At 37.5% G+C, this 16,731-nt stretch overlaps 1 protein-coding gene across 7 annotated transcripts in view; it reads left to right on the top strand.

Moving 5' to 3' along the window:
• Positions 1–16,731, top strand: part of LRBA (LPS responsive beige-like anchor protein) — a 559,238-nt gene that overhangs the window by 85,754 nt on the left and 456,753 nt on the right. For all 7 annotated transcript variants that reach the window (XM_075930022.1, XM_075930023.1, XM_075930019.1 and 4 more), the window contains 4 exons: positions 279–387; positions 924–1,005; positions 3,963–4,086; positions 4,393–4,585. In XM_075930022.1, coding sequence (XP_075786137.1) covers positions 279–387; positions 924–1,005; positions 3,963–4,086; positions 4,393–4,585 — 508 coding nt within the window. The remainder of the gene's footprint in view (positions 1–278; positions 388–923; positions 1,006–3,962; positions 4,087–4,392; positions 4,586–16,731) is intronic.

Raw genomic sequence — 16,731 nt, 5'->3', positions numbered from 1 at the left:
TAGGTCTACCTGAGCTGCAGGCACTGCTCTGATTGCAGAGTAGGCATACTTAAAGGCTCAGAGACTGAGCCCTCCAGCAGTCATACTTTCATCAGTCCCCAGTGGGTGGCAGGCTTGTTACTGTAGGGCAGGTAAGAGTTTCTGTGTCCCAACTTCCCGAAAACCAAGCGACTACAACATAAAATGCTGAAAGTTTCATCAGTTTAGTTCTGCTCTAGTGTACCTACGAAGTTAGAGGTGCCCTAATTTACTTTATCTGCCTTTCTGTGTTGTTTCAGGAGAAAAGCTGAAGTCATGCTTGGGCATGGATTGTTCTCTTTGCTGGCTGAAAGGATGATGCTTCATACAGGCGTAATCACCATGACCACGTATAATGTCCTGTTTGAGGTAGTAATAGATTGTAGTTAGAATCCAATCTTCCTAATTACTTAGAAGATGTCATAAAATTGCTTGCATGTTTGTGCTAATATGTTCCAGATGATGCTAAAAACTTAACTAGAGGTTACTACTGAAGCGTACTACTTTGCAAGTTCTGCTTAGTTAAGATATAGATGTAGCTCATTGTGAATCATTTTAAATAACTGTTAAATCAAGTATCAAGTTAGATACTTTTTATCTGGAAGATGGAGATCATGTTTTATGGTGGTTGGAATTTAGCTTAAACTTAGGGCCTCTTCTGCTATAATTAAAATACCAATTGCATGTTTCAGAAAATGCAAAAATTGGTGTTAAAATAAAATTGATTTAGTTACTAAAGGATATAACAAGGAACCTTCAGTACGCTTTTAGCACTAAGATAATATGGTGGATGCTGTAGAAAATCTTATAAGTGACGTAACCTTTATCAACCATTATCTTGCAAGCTTTTTTTAGTGAACATGAAATAGCTGTTTCTTATACTGTCTTCTTCCTCATTCCTCCAGATTCTTATTGAACAAATTTGCACTCAAGTAATACATAAACAGCATCCTGACCCAGATTCAACAGTAAAGATTCAAAATCCTCGTAAGCATTATATATTTTTAAAATTACAAAATTGCTAAGCTAAAAATGTATATAATTAAAATACTTAATTATTACATGCGACAATTTGAACTCAGTGGTCTCAGTTTTATAGAAAAACTTAAAAAATAACTAATGGTCCTGTAGCACCTAAGGGTATGTCTACACTAGCCCCCCTAGTTCGATCTAGGGAGGGTAAAGAGGGTGACCAAAATTGCAAATGAAGCGCAGGATTTAAATATCCTGCGCTTCATTAGCATGTTCCCGGCTAGTCATCATTTTAGAAATTGACTAGCCCGAAGTAACTGCCCTCGTCTACATGCGGCAGTGAAACAGGATTCCGAATTAAAGCCCTAAATCGAATTAGCTGTTATTCCTCCTGGAATGAGGTTTACCAGCTAATCCAATTTAGGGCTTTAATTCGGAATCCTGTTTCACTGCCACATGTAGACGAGGGCAGTTACTTCGGGCTAGTCAATTTCTAAAATGATGACTGGCCAGGAACATGCTAATGAAGCGTGGGATATTTAAATCCCGCGCTTCATTTGCAAGTTCAATCACCCTCATTAGCCTCCCTAGATCGAACTAGGGAGCTAGTGTAGACGTACCCATAAAGACTAATCAAAAAAATATAGATAGTACCATGAGCTTTTGTGGGCACAACAAACTTCTTCAGATGACACATATGGAACTAATATTGTCATCTGTAGAAGTGGATTGTGTCCATGAAAGCTCATGATACTATCGATATTTTTTGGTTAGTCTCTAAGGTACTACAGGACCATTTATTTAAGTATTTTTTTAGTTACAGACTAACGTGGCTACCCCTCTAAGTCAGTTTTATAGAGTAATTCATGCAAGAGGGGGGAATAATGCATGTTTAGCTGGAGTTAATTGGGAAACATGCTTGTCTCCAGATTTTTCAAAGACATTTTCTGTGTCTAAATGTATATGTAATTTAGTACCGATTCTTTTTGTTATATGGTGTTTATGCTATGATATGTTTTTCTACATTTCTATGTACATAGTATTTTGATGTAATACACGTTCAGGTTTCAACATAATTCTGATTGCATTATTTAGTTATGTCAGACTAAATTATATAAAGTATGGAAGTAACATTCATCTTAAATGAATGTTACATCTTACATTCAATGTATAATGTTCAGAGTTGGAGTAGAAGAAATGTATCTGCTTACTACATTGTTTAGGGTAACTTTCTTTGTAGGAAAAGCAATCCTGATTTGAGACTTCAGATTGCTTAGGCACTTTCATGAGGAACAAATTTCTTCTCTTGATGTGTGCATTGATATAATGTGTTTGTAATATAATGAAGTTATGATATTTCATTCTTGATGAAGAAATGAAATTTTTACTTCTAGAGTTGCATTGTCTTTTAATAGAAAGTATAAAGATGGAGATACCACATTCAGAGTCTAGGGAAGGAAAATAAATATGGAGGAAAATGACCTATATTTGGAGAATGTTGTATGCTTTCTGATAGATGCATTCAGTACATAAAGGGAGAATTTGGTGGTGTCATCTTCATGGGATAGAGATGGGTTGAGTTGGTGGTTTATAAACTCCATGTGCTCAGTTTATTCAAGTTGGCAGAGTCCCTGTTAACCTAACACAGACTTCCTAGAACTATTAACTAAGACTGGACTCACTTGGGCATGTAGGAATGGTAACTTCTTCCCAAATACAGTCATAAGGTCAGTGCTAGTAAATAGGGAAAATGTTATTGAAACTTTAAATTAGAAGTCTAATTGAAACTGTGAAAGTGGGTAAGCACAAATTCTGACTGACTTTTTCTGTTTTCAAAGTTCATTCTGTTTTTCCTGAAGTAACAAAATTGGTGGCTTACTAACCAGTCCCACTTGCCCCAAATCAGAATGTCCTGTGTTCTGCCCTCCCGCATACAGTATTGTGCCAGTGCCATCCTTCGGCATACGCAGCTGCATAGGGCACTGTTAAATTTGGGGCACCAGTGGGCGGCCCTGGTTCTGGCAGGTTCTGGCCCCAATGGCCCAGTCTTGAGCCTCCCACTCCCTGCTCTACCTCCTGGAACAAGTCCCTGAGCCCCACCACAATCTTCCACGTGCCACCACCCACTCAACTTGCTGGCCTGTAGCTCTGGCAGGTTGTATTGCTCCCCTTCTGCCTACTCCGCCTCCCAGCCTGCAGCTCCAGCTGGCTGTGCCACTCAGTCTTCTTGCTCCTCCACCAGCCTCCCTAACCTCCTCCCACTCCAATCTCCACCCCATGGTGTAGCTGCCTCCCCTGTTCTCTTGGACGGGGGATGGAGGATGCAGGTGTTCAGGCTGCATTTCGTGTTCATTTTATAACATGATTCATCAACTGGTATGTTTCTAGTCTTCCAGAGAACATATTTCTTAAAAAACAGTAAATACTGATATTTCCTTGTAAATGTATAATTTATCATTCAGTCATTGATCACATAATAGTTATTAGTGGTGATTATTAAACCTGATCATCATTAATTCCAGCGTTTTACATAATGACATAACACCACTCCCATAGGGAAGTGAGACAACTCAATGCATATTTAAATAGTGGTACTGGCAGCTGAAATTTGGCCCACCTATTCCTGCAATCATGGAGTGTCAGACAGGCAAAATGTGAGTGGTAATAGGCTAAATTAAAGTTGTGTGTTTCATGTGAAAAATGTCTCTGTTTGCTTCCGTTTTTAAGATCTCACTGAAAGTGAATAGTCATGGAAGTATTTGAAGGAAGGAAGCAATATATTTCTTCTTTTCTTAGAGGCATCTTTGGCCCTGATGGAAATGCTTTTCTTCTTTGTGTAAACAAATATATTTTTGAGTTACTTTTCCGTAACATGACACTTATCAAATGTTTCTGTTGGGTGAACATAGCTCCAGTACCTGAGGTGTTTTATTTCTAGTTTTAAAAGTTTTTACTTTTGAACTGTTTTACAGAGGTATTAAAAGTAATTGCAACCCTGGTACGTAACTCTCCCCAGTGCCCGGAATCTCTGGAGGTTCGTCGAGCTTTTCTCTCAGATATGATTAAACTTTTTAACAACAGCAGAGAGAATAGGAGGTAAGAGATCTCATTCTGTATATACAAAGGCCATATGTAAACAACCATGTCTTACAAATTTGTCCTATCATAGGACTAAGCTAAAATAGCCTTATTAGGAAAACATGCTACCTTATTAAACAAATTCTGTATTCTACTAAGCTTCTACAGGTGGTGCTAGAGAAACTTGCATGCACTAGTGTTTTTACATATGCTAAGTTCATCACCTGATATGTATAATCACTACAAGTATAATGATCTTTGTATGTTTAAATATGCTTGTCCATTTTGACATGAAGTTTATCAGCAGGAGTGTGTGTTTTGCAGGAGCTTGCTACAGTGCTCAGTGTGGCAGGAGTGGATGCTTTCTCTTTGCTATTTCAATCCCAAGAACTCTGAAGAGCAGAAGATAACTGAAATGGTGTATGCCATTTTTAGAATCTTGCTGTATCATGCTGTCAAATATGAGTGGGGTGGCTGGCGAGTTTGGGTGGATACACTGTCAATCACACATTCAAAGGTGAGTGTTTTCTGGAAATTGCAGTAATTTATTTTTGTAGTGTCTAGTGAACTTTGGAGTCTTTAAGTGCTAGGTCAAATACAAAACAAATCTTCTAATAAAAATCAGCTAATGGATTAATAGAAATTGAGCAGATTGAAGAGTCCTTAATAGCATGTCCTTCAAGTTCAGTGTATTGTTTGTCACATTAGAAAACTGAATGCCTTTTTGTTAAAATATTTTAATCACAAAATTCTTGGTTGCTCTTGGCATAAGTGTGTTCACTTTTAGTAAGTGTTTTTTAAACATGTCCTAGGCCATGTTAATCAGAGTTTCAATGGAGTTCTAATGTTGGATTTCTGTGAATTATCAATAGGATGACATTTTTAAACACAAGGTGGCGCACCTTATCTATTCATTGCTAAAAGGCATTTTTTGCCTATGTCAAAAGGCAGTAAAACAAACCAACAGAATTCAGAAAATCAGAAGATAGTGTGATATTGTCCATTAAATCCATGAAGGGAGACAGGAAGGTAAGGTGGCAGAAAGAGAATCACACTGTATGAATATGGATGTCAGCCTTTCTTCTTTCATGGCTTTTATTATTGTTCAAATTATATCAGAAACTTTTTTTAAAAATTGAGATACAGAACTAGGTAAAGCTACCACTTCAATTCTTTCCCTACACCAGGAAAAGAAAATAATATAAAGAGCTGTGAAACTTGTGTCCTCACAGATTTAATTAGAATCTTTTACATTGTAATTTACACACTTTTGAAAGTGAGAGACTTATCCACTTGGAACACTGGTTCCCAACTGTTTTTATACTGCGAACTGGCAAACACATTCACAAACTTTTGGTGGAACGGTTGCATTTTATTTGCACATTTGCATATTTATCATATAAATAATGAATATGAAAATAAAACGTGACTGGTCTGCCAAAAGCCCAAGCCCCCAGAGCCGCTGCAAACAGCTTGTTTCAGCTCTGGCACTCGCCAAGTGGCGGGTGGCTGCCACAGCTGAAGCTGTCTGTTTGCGATTGCTCTGCAGACTGGGGTTGGGGTACATCACGGCCCTGTGAGTCCCCCAGTGCTAGCCCTAACCCCTAGAGTCCCCCTACCCCTTCACTATCCCCCAGTGCTAGCCACTGACCCCAGAATTCCCTGCACCCATACCCCCCAGTGCCAGCACCCCATCCCAAACACTTCAATGCCAGGTTCTACACCCTTATATCTGCCGCCACCAGATCCCCCAGTGCCAGTCTCCTGTTTGCTGAGCCCCACAGCACCAAGTCCCCCACAACCTCAGGGCCCAATATTAGCCCCATCTCCAGAGTCCCCCAGTACCAGCTTTGCCCCATCAGTTCACTGCCAGGCACCAGTCTGTGGACTGGCAATTGGGAGCTGCTGACTTGGAGATGGTATGCAAAATTGCACATCTTAATACCATATCACTTTCCTTACATTGGTTAATTTTCCATCAGAAGGTGTCAATCTGTTTAGACCACAACAACACTAGCAGTTTATTTTGCAGATCACTGATTATTGATCCAATAAACAGCTCAATAATCTATTGTGTATGGTCATGCATGAGAGGGAAGAATGAAAGTCCACATACTAAAAATGCTTGCAAGTGTTGAGTCAAAGAACATTTCCTGATGTTATAGGTGCAACGGATCTGGGACTAGATTTTAATCTATGACAAAACGAGGCTCCAGTGACACAATAGAGGTGTGTGGGTAGAGTGGATTATAATCTGTGGCCAGGATAAAGGCCACTGAAGTTTGGTTACAAATTAGCATACATTTAAGCAGCCCTTAGGCTGCCTTAAAATGCTTGGAGTTGGAATCAGTCATTGACTGCCCCCCAGCATTGGGGTGAGCAGAAAGCTGTCATAAAACTACTCCTTTGCCTGAAGTTTTTGCCATGTGTAGTTTAGGAACATCTGAGGAATGTGTCCCTGGTTTCTAAACAATAGCTATAAAAAATAACCCATGGTTGTTTTGAAATGTTTGCTTGTGAAGTGTGGGTGGGGGGAAAAAGGCAGCAGTCTGCAATGAGAACTAATGACTGCTTAAGTTAACCATGAAAAACTGTTAAAATCTATAGACTTAAACTGATTTTTGACCAATAATGATGTATTATTTCACATGTGTTACTCAAAATGGCTAACCCAGCTATTCCAGGATATGTAGAGGAAAACCCAAAAGTTTCTAGGAGATCTTGTAGAAGCCCAATATTAAAAAAAATTTTGGATGAGTTATAAAATCTCTGAAAACAAGAACTCAATGGGGGCAAATACTACTGCATTCCGAAAATAGATTTAGTTCTAGTTAACTGTGAAAGGGCCTTTCTTCCCGTACCATACCAAATGGGATCAAAGGGGGTTCACACTATGCTCTGCCCTCCTGTTGCCCAGGTTTTGTCATGAATCAGGCTTGCATCCAGGAAATTCTTCTTGAAGGTTCCTCAGCTGTGGAATAAACTTCTGGGCTTCACTTTTAGAAAGCCCAAATCCTATTGACTTCAGTGTCCAATGTTTGTCCTGCTATAGTGGTTGTGGTTGTTTTTTTGTTTGTTATTTTGCATTGAAACTGAAGGTCAGTGGTGGGGGAGAAGAGAGAGATGAGCATATGAATACGTGAGGTGGGTTGCAAAAGGTGACTTGAGTTTGAAATAGTTTAAACAGGATTGGGGATGGTTCAGTCTGTTGGATACTGGCTGTAAAAATTGTCTTCATAGACTTATGATGCAAGAATTCAGAATTATTAAAAAAAAAATAGGATAAATTTAAAAAACAACAAATGGTCTGGTAGCACTTTATAGTCTAACAAAACATGTAATGTTAAACCTTATTCTGTGTATTTTCAGATGAAATTAATTTTTGGTAAAGGTATTAGTTACATTTTAAACTGCAACTAATGGTAAAAGGATTGAAGTGATAATGTGTGTGTGTTTGTGGTGGGGAGGTGCAATATTCAATTGGTAATGAATTCTTAAAATTGCTTTTTCCTAATTTATTAACAATTTAAATTCTCTCCGCACTTTTAAAAATGTTAGTTTACCCAGACTCTTTATATTATACGACTTCATAATACTGTGTAGAAATAATTCATTTGGTATACTGCTAGAAGCTAAGTGCATCACTGATTTGTTTGATTTCTAGCATGCTTTCAGAGTTCTATGGAACCAGAAATCATATGGTGTCTCAACATATTTTCTTAATATTTTTGAGAAAAAAAAACATTTTTATTAAATTTCTAATTGTGTGGGATTAATGCTCATGTTTCTCCTTTGCACCCTCTACTGCTAATTTATAACAACATTCTTTGATAAAGAACTAGTGTATAACAGACTAATGTTGCAGAATTGGATAGGTTTTGCAGAGCTACACATCAAGATACATGCAGCTGCTATAAAAAGCCAAAGAAACTCAATTGCAATTTTATTGTCCAGTTTGATAGATTTCCTGCCACCTTTGTAGCAGGGAAGCTGTTTGTCACTGTAACCCTCTCTTCCAACAGCTGCACTATGCTTTATAAGCCGCAATGGTTTTTCTAGCATAATTGCGCTACATTGGTTCCTTCGCTCTCAGAATTTAAAAGGTGTGGATAACCTTTTTAAAGCTGATTTTCTTTCTCTTGCAATGTCTTGATTTTTATGTTATATCTTTGTGCTGTTCTTCAAAGCTGCACATGATTTGCCAGAAACAATGGTTGTATGAGTCTTACAGTTTTGATGTAAATATGGAAGAAAAATTGAGATTAAAACCCAATTTTGTTTTATTGAAGTATATTGACTTTATGAAACCACTCACCTTCTTTATTTTTTCCTAGCATAATAGATGTGTTAACTATATCCTAAACTTGAATGTGTCTAGTTCTGTTAGTTTGCAAAAAGAAGCAATGGCTTCATGGCTAATAATAGGAAACAAGTAAAGAATGGTGGACAAGTTGCCTTTCTGACCTTTGTTTCTTCAAAACTAAAAGAAAATGATTGATACAATATAATATACTATTTGCTTGAATGTTTTAAAACATTGAAAAGTGTGCATTTTTAGAGATTTGAAGTCTTTTGAAATATGCTTTAACTAAAAAGTTGTCATGATACCAACTAACCAAATTAAAGGTAAATTATTTGTATAAGGAAACATCATGGAATATTTTAATAACATTAGTGCAGACTCCATGAATTTTATGAATTAGTAACAATGGTCAAAAATAATTCCATTTGCAGACTGCAGTTGTATCAGTTTTAATCTGTATGTGGAATTGTTTCAGAATATTGTTTACTAATATGAATAAAAGGAATTTGATAATCTTCACCAACATAAGCATTTTTAAAAAAAAATACTGACAATTTTTTATTTTTAAGTGATTATTCACTATCCAAATAATAAACTGATATTTTAAGTGGCATAGATAAGAATAATTTGGATAATCTCCTTCAACAGAGAAAAATTATTGTATCACATAGTGGATACAATGTGCATAGAATTAAGCTGAATTATGTACCTGAGAGCTTGATTTCATCAACATGGCAGTGGCAGATACCAACTGGAGAGACAGACCAGCAAACATGATTAGGTAATTGGAGTAATGGATTGATGAGGAAAGATTTTAAAAAAAGCTTAATATGTAGGGGAAGAAACATCATCTATTGTAGGGTGGAGAAGCTAAGGCCCTGGGGGACTGTATGCAGCCCCTAACTTGTCTGGATTCAGCCCCCTTGTCTGCATTCAGATCCCCACCCAGCATTAGACAGCCCGAGCTGGCATTCCAGCCCTCTGCCGCTTCTCTGCAGGGCTGTAGCACACCACATCTTCTAGCCTGGGCCCCATTAGGCTCTGGTATGCAAGAAGAATGTGAGGAGTATCTTTCTCCTTCTCAGTTGGGGACCTTGTCAGTGAAGATTTGTTTAGTTTTGTTTTTTGGGGGGTGTTTTTTGCTCCTCACTTGTGTACTGCTCCAACTGATTTTTCTGTGGGTCAGTGGATCCTTACCCAAAAAAGGTTCCCCATCCCACATCTGTTCTTGGTACTGCCTCTGAGTCACTATGAGGTCTTTGGCTGGCTGCTAAAATATAAATTTCTTAATGTTTCCCCACTTGTAAAATGATGATATTTAGGTGTCAGATCTGACAAAGGTGTGCTGAGGAATAGTTTGCTTGTACAACATCTTGATCTAAAATGATTAAGTCCTCAACAAGGATTCAGTAATTCATAACTATCTACAATCATTGGAGTTGTATAAAAAGGAGGATGAGGAATTTTTTTAGGGCAATATTGTATATGCGAGGCCAAGCGGGAGCAATGGGATGAAATAAAAAAACAGGTTTAGGCTGAATATTGGTGTATGGGATGTAAAATTTCAATTAATTGGCTAGTTGAATAGTTGATGCAATTTGCAGTTCCCCTGCTGACCCTGTGATCCCTGTGGCATTTCTAAGCAGCAGCGCTGCATGGAACCCAGGGTCAGCCGGGGACTCTCGTAAGTCCCTAGTTGACCCTGGGCTCATTGTGGTGCTGCTGCTTTGAAATGCTGTGGGGAGCCCAGCTTCAGGCTCCATGTGGCATTCCAAATCGGCACCGCCACGTGGAGCCTGGGTTCAGTGTAGGAGTCCCTCCCCCCGCTGACCCTGGGCTCCACGTGGCACTGCCGCTTTGAAGCACCCCCTCCCTACCTCCCTCCCTCCCACTCCCTTTTTGCCTCTTTCTAATAGAGGCAGCAAGTGGGGGGTTGGGAGTGACTACTGGGCTAGTTGTCCACAGCCCTAGTATAGGAATGAGTCTGTAAAGGCACCTTAAACATAAGGTACTTGAACTTTCCTTAGAAAGGTGTATAAGAATTATTGAATATTTTAATATTATTAATATCTATTATATAAAGAGTTCATCAGCTCTTGTATTCTGCAAGTCACTTCATGAGGGAGAATCTCACTGCTAGAACCACTCAGGAGAGCCCTTTGACAAGCAGCATCAATGATGGGCAGAGAATTCTGTGCCTCATGGGATATACTTTCACCCACCCATTTGAAGAAATGAGATGTCATGGTCATAGTCAAATATTATTTTTTGATAGACTAAAATTAGACTGAATCATAGCGCATCTCTCTCACTTGGGAGGTCAGTGCCTTGCAGCTCTGGCTGGTCCAACAGTTCGAAAGTTTCTACTCATTTTAGAAACCTGCCCCTCTTAAGGCCCTTTGTCTCTTTATCTGTACTATGAAGACTATACTGACATAACTACTACTTGGCCTATAACTGACAATTTTTTACCACCTCCTCAAATGGCATTAGCTACATTGACATAGCTATATCTTTAGTTGGAGTTGGGTCAGCTTTCACTGTATGTTGGATAGGGATGCGGGAATTTTTTGTAGCCCTCACAAACATCATAGTGCCAACGTGATTTCTCAGTGTAGATCAAGCCTCTAACACCATTTTTAAAAAGTTTGCTCTTTGTTCCTTTCTTTTCACTGATTTGAAACCTGTGTGTGTGGAGGAAAGTTGGAGGAAAAACTGGTTTAATCTAACAAGATCTATTCTGGTGGTGGTGATTTTTAATGATGATTTTATTCCGAGACAGACTCTTAGGCACCACTCTATCTGCTCAGCACAAGAAGTATTACACAAAAACCCAGTGCAGAACATCATAAGGATTTAAACCATAGAGTTCCTAATCCAAAACAGAATTTTTTAAGTTATACGAAGATGTATTTCCCAATACACAAATTTAACTTGCAAGTAAATGAAGATGTGTATTAATCAGTAGTGACTATTTGCCATTCAGAATAACTTAGTTCTATAATTCATTTCTATTTTGATAGTAAACATAAGAAAAAATTAGTTTAGAATAGTTTTTCCCTCTAACAAGCTGGGCAAATTTGTGTTTTTGTTCTTGTGTGAAGGTATTAGTATATATAGTACCACAGTCCCTTTTTTTTTTAACTGACTGATTCAAAGTGGGATTGGTATGAGTAGGTATCGGTACCATCAGTCAAAGTTGATTTGTTTCTTGCATGGAGTGGAGAGTTTCCAGCCTCTGCTGTTAGCATTGCTCCTAGAAGGGAAGAAAAACAGGTCAATAAAGTTTTGAGTATAAAAATAGTAACATATGCTGGAATTATGAACAGTTTATTGATGAGGTTAGCAGGACAGTAACTAGTTTACAATAAGCCTTGCTGCAAACAACAATACAGTTATTGGCTTGCCAGCCGACCAGTTACCCATACTACCTCCCTCCATTCCCCAGATATATACGTGTGTGGGAGTGGAATGTAGACTAAATCTTAACATACATCTTAAAAAATGTCTATTACATGTTTGTATTAATGAAAATGTTAGTCATGTTAACCTTTTTCCATGCTGCATGCTAATCTTCTTGTCTGGCAATTAGTAAATGTTGAATGTCAAATTAAGTTAAAATTAATGGCAGAGGAGAATGTTGTAGTTATTAGCGCACAAGTGTCTTTAACTAGTAGTGCGTAGATGTGCTTTCCAAATGGCTATGGATTAACCATCAAATGATTGTGAAGATTAATGACTGGCCTTTTAGCTCGCTAATTTAGAACAATTTCTGGTAATTAATTGTGAATTATCAGCTTTACAGTTGCAGATGCTTTAAGGAAAATAAAAAATGACTGAACATAGGTGAATAAGTTTTCCAGCTGGCATTTAGCTTTCATGTTGTTATAAGTTTAAATGAGCTAGTATTAAAATCTTAAAGTTACTTCTGAGCTATTCATATTTAAAGAATCTGGTGGCATCTGTTTGTGTAGGTTTTGTTAATTGTTGCCTTCATTAATTTTAACCTTGGCTTTTTAATGTTATGTTTTACAACACCCAGAACCTGCTTTGTAAGAAGTTATAAAGTCAATCTCATGGAATACTTGTTTAGAAAAAAAGTAGCTCTTACCTTCCACATTTAACAGGATTGTTTATATATAGAGACAAATTTGCAAATTAGAGTAGAAAAACACAAATGTAGATAGACTTGCTACAATGTTGGTCTTCATGTTTTTATTTACAAAGAAAATCAGTTATTTGAAATGCTACTTGGTAAAGACCATTCACATTGTAGCAAGCGTGCTTAAATGTGTGTTTTTTCTATTTGAATTTACACATTGTTTTAAAAAATACAATCTTGACCTGAGATTTTTGTGATTCAAACAAAGTTACTTAAATGGTATACATTTATCTTTAAAAACCCTTCTTTACCCTTGCTACTACTGGATTTGTATGCTTTCTAGCTTGCTTTAACAGTTATCACTCACCTAGCATTTTTCTGTGTTCGGATCTGTGTATGTCACCATATTGTGTCTGGATTTATTTTCCCATAGGATTAGATGGCCAGCATCTGAAGACTGCAATTGTCTGTATTAACCTTCCTTCCCCCACTTTTTTGCAGCACACAATAGCAATCTAGAAAGTAATTTCATTAGTTTAATTTCCAAAATACTTTAGGAAATCAGTTTATATTGGCTTCCAAAGCCATCATCTCTTTGCTGTTTTTCATAGGAAAAGCACAACTGCTAAATCGTACTGCATTATTTTTACTATGAGTATATATTTAAAATATCACCTCTAAACAGATAATGAATAACAGGCAGCTGCTGTGTGGTTTCTCTATAAGTCAGACATCTCAATACTTGTAGTGTCCCTATCTCTCAATCTTAGATAGGTGAAGAAATGTACTTAAGCTTATTCTTACTGATTTTATAAATCTATAAGAATCTGTAAATCTGTTTTATATAAAAAACATAGCGATTAATACTCAATAAAAACCATATATATTAATCATTTATAGTTTGTGCTAACATTGAGTGTATTAGGGACTATACAGATCCATGCTTGGCCGTGGTCCACATCCCTACAGAATTGACTTTCTTAAACAAACCATCCCAGAATGGTGAGGGCAGAACAGGGGAAGTTTAGTGGTCAAACAGTGCCACATTCTGACTTAAGTGTGTTTGAAAAATAGATCTAGGTTTTAACAAGTATTGTGCAACTAGGTTGCAGTTGGAGGGTTAGTATTATTTTTACTGTCATGACAGAAATGGGTTTTCAAGACCTGAAAGCAGAATGTAGGACTTACAAAGAGGCCAAGTAGGGTTTCCATAGAATATCTACAAAATGCTTGAGGAGACAATGGGTAGGAAGGGTAACCTAGAGGAAAAGATACTAAATGAAACTTGGTATGCTAGATAATTCAGGAGAACAAAAAGAACCCCAACGAGCCATGAGATAATGTAGTATATATTAAATATATTTGCTCAAGTATTATTATCTAGGAAAAAAATTGTTTTGGTTTTATTGGCATTTCTTGTCATGTACCCTAAAAAGTTTTTCTTTAAATATAAGCAGCCGATTTTGCATTACAAATTATTTACTCAAGACGTAGTCTCCCACAATATCTATATACCATTTGAGAGTCAGGAGTATGAAAGAACATTTTAAAGGACTATTATGAATATTTTTAGATGTTCTTTATTTTAGGATTACTTAATTTTTAAAAGTTGTGGTGTGGGGGCACACTGGATTCAAATTTTAACTAGGAGTGATTTTTTTGCAGCAGAATTAAACGCTTAAAAATAGGAATTGGTAATTCAAATTAGATATAAGTGTTGAAAAGTGATGGGGGAAGCTAAAGACATCAGAGAAAAATCCATGAGACACACACAATAAGAGTTTAAATATATTTGAAATAAAAGAAATTCTAGCCATATTATAGGCCCATTACTAGATGGAGATAGTAAAATTGTTAATGCTGGAGAAAAGGAAGTGCTCAGTAACCGTTTCTGGTCTGTATTTCCAAAGAGGAAAGATGAAATAATTGTATCATATAAGGATGATAAAGTACTTTTGCTAGTGCATTAGTAACTAGGGAAGATGTGAAACCTATACTAGGGATGAAAACTTTTAAGTAAGCCCAGATAACTTGCACTTAAAAGTCCTTAAAGCAGGATGGGGAACCTCAGACCCAGGGGCTGGATCCAGCCCCTGGCTTGCCTGGATCCAGCCCTTGCAGCTCAGGGTCTCCCCTTTCCCAGCATTGGGGAGTCTGTGCTGGCACTCCAGCCCACAAAATCTACCAGGCTAGGCCCCTCCATGGCTCTCATCTGGGAAGGGAATGTAGGGAGTGTCAGTGAAGGTTGTGGGCAGTGTTCCCTCTAAGATGCACAGCAATACAGCTTAACAGGTGATTAATCAGTCCCACTCAGTCAGTCAGCTCCAAACATGGAGCCCTGAGCGTCTGACTGGGTGGGGCTGAATCACCACCTGGGAAGCTGTGCTGCTAGACATCTTAGAGTGAACACTGTTGTGGGGGTTTTGTTTTTTGGTTGCGGGCGGGGGGGCGGGGTGAGAGCTGCTTCTCAGTCAGGCTCCCGACTGATTTTTTTTTCTGTGGGTCAGTGGCCCCTGACCAGAAAGGGTTCTCCAGCCCTGCTTTAAAGAACTGATTGAGGAAATCATTTGCCTCAGGATAGATTTCACTAAATCCTGGAGTACTGGGGAAACTCCAGAAGACTGGAAGAATGCTAATATGCCAGTATTCAAAAAGGATATGTGAGATGACCCAAGTAATTATTGGCTGATGAGCTTAACCTTATTCCTAGGCAATATAATGGAAAAGTGGATACAGGAGTCAATGGATAAAGAACTAAAGAATAAGAATGAAATTCTTGCCAGTCATTTATGAAAAACGTCTTGTTGAACAAACATGATTTTATTAATTATGATGTTATGTTTAGTTAATAAAGGTACCTGAATAGGTGTAATAGCAGAACACTTATGTCAATAGTACATGGCTTGTACTGCTATTTCTATAAATATTTTTAACTGGTTATAGACTGAAAAGTAACTGTCCGGAGCATCAAAAGGTTTATATTAATTTGCTAATGGGTTTTCAGAGCAAATTGCTTAGTTAATCTGGGATCTTGTAGTCAATTTGTGGCTTTGTCATCTTATGCTTCTTCCCCAAGAAGCAAACGTAAAAATAGCATCATCTTAAATTTATCTGTTTCCTGTACATATTTAGAGTCCATAACCATTATATGTTTGGCGTGTCACTTTCAGTCCTTTATTATATCTGAGTATTATATTTGTTAAACACAATGGTGTTCCACACATGTAACTAAAATCAGAATTTGGCCCTGCAGTCTGAACACGGTTAACAATTTTGTTGACAATTTATAAACCAGAGCAGAATCCCACTCTTTCATTACTTTGGCTGTTTAATGTTAATGGAAATAAAATAGTAAGTATTGTCATTAAAAGTGTCAGATGGACTCTAAATATGTGCAGGAAGCAGATAAATGTAAGAAGATGCTATTTTTACATGTTTGCTTCTTGGAGAGGAAGCATACTTTACAAAATCAAAACACTCATTCCCTTTGACAATTGTTGACATGTAGATATGTTCTCTAAAAAAATTACTTTTAACATACTTACAATATGCAAATGACACATGCATGCACTGCGGTCTGAGTTCATTTGTATTTGTTTATAGCAGCAGTTCCCAACCTTTTCCAGATGGGGAACCACTTTGACAATTCAGGAAGACTTGGTGACCCAAGGCAATTCAAAAAGGGGGGAGGGGAAGAGGAGAGAGGGCAGAGCCACCTGGGGAGACACTTGGCAACCCTTTTGAAATATAATGGTGACCCATATTTGGGTCCCGACCCATAGGTTGGGAAACCCTGGTTTATAGGAAACTTCATGACAGTCAGACCACTGTAAATATTGGAGCTGTCTGGAAAAATTATGTCTGAAGATTTTCAATGAAAAATGGAAACCTTAGAAATGTAGCAAGTCAGGTGGGCTCTTGCTACATTTCAAAGCAGATGCACCCTTATCGACTAATCGACAATTTGATTAATTGATTAATCTAACTTTAACATCCCTAACATAAATGAATCCTATAATCTAGTAACAGAATAGGACAATTCTTTTTTTCTTCCCTGTACAACTGTTGCCTTAATTATGAAAAGAGTTTACTTAACTTGTTGTATAAATAATTTTCTATTTTGTTATGACTGCACATGTACAGTACTAGAGCACCAATAATACTTAATGTTCTGATTTTGGAGTTAAATGTTTGGGAATTTTTTGGGATGAGGGAAATGAATTATAGGTATATAAGCATTAGAATTAGAAAAAGATGG

Source organism: Pelodiscus sinensis, chromosome 5 (genome assembly GCF_049634645.1).
Source record: "Pelodiscus sinensis isolate JC-2024 chromosome 5, ASM4963464v1, whole genome shotgun sequence".
NCBI lineage: Eukaryota > Metazoa > Chordata > Testudines > Trionychidae > Pelodiscus > Pelodiscus sinensis.
The sequence above is the reverse complement of the archived record's forward strand: the minus strand, read 5'-3'. Positions and strand labels throughout refer to the sequence as shown.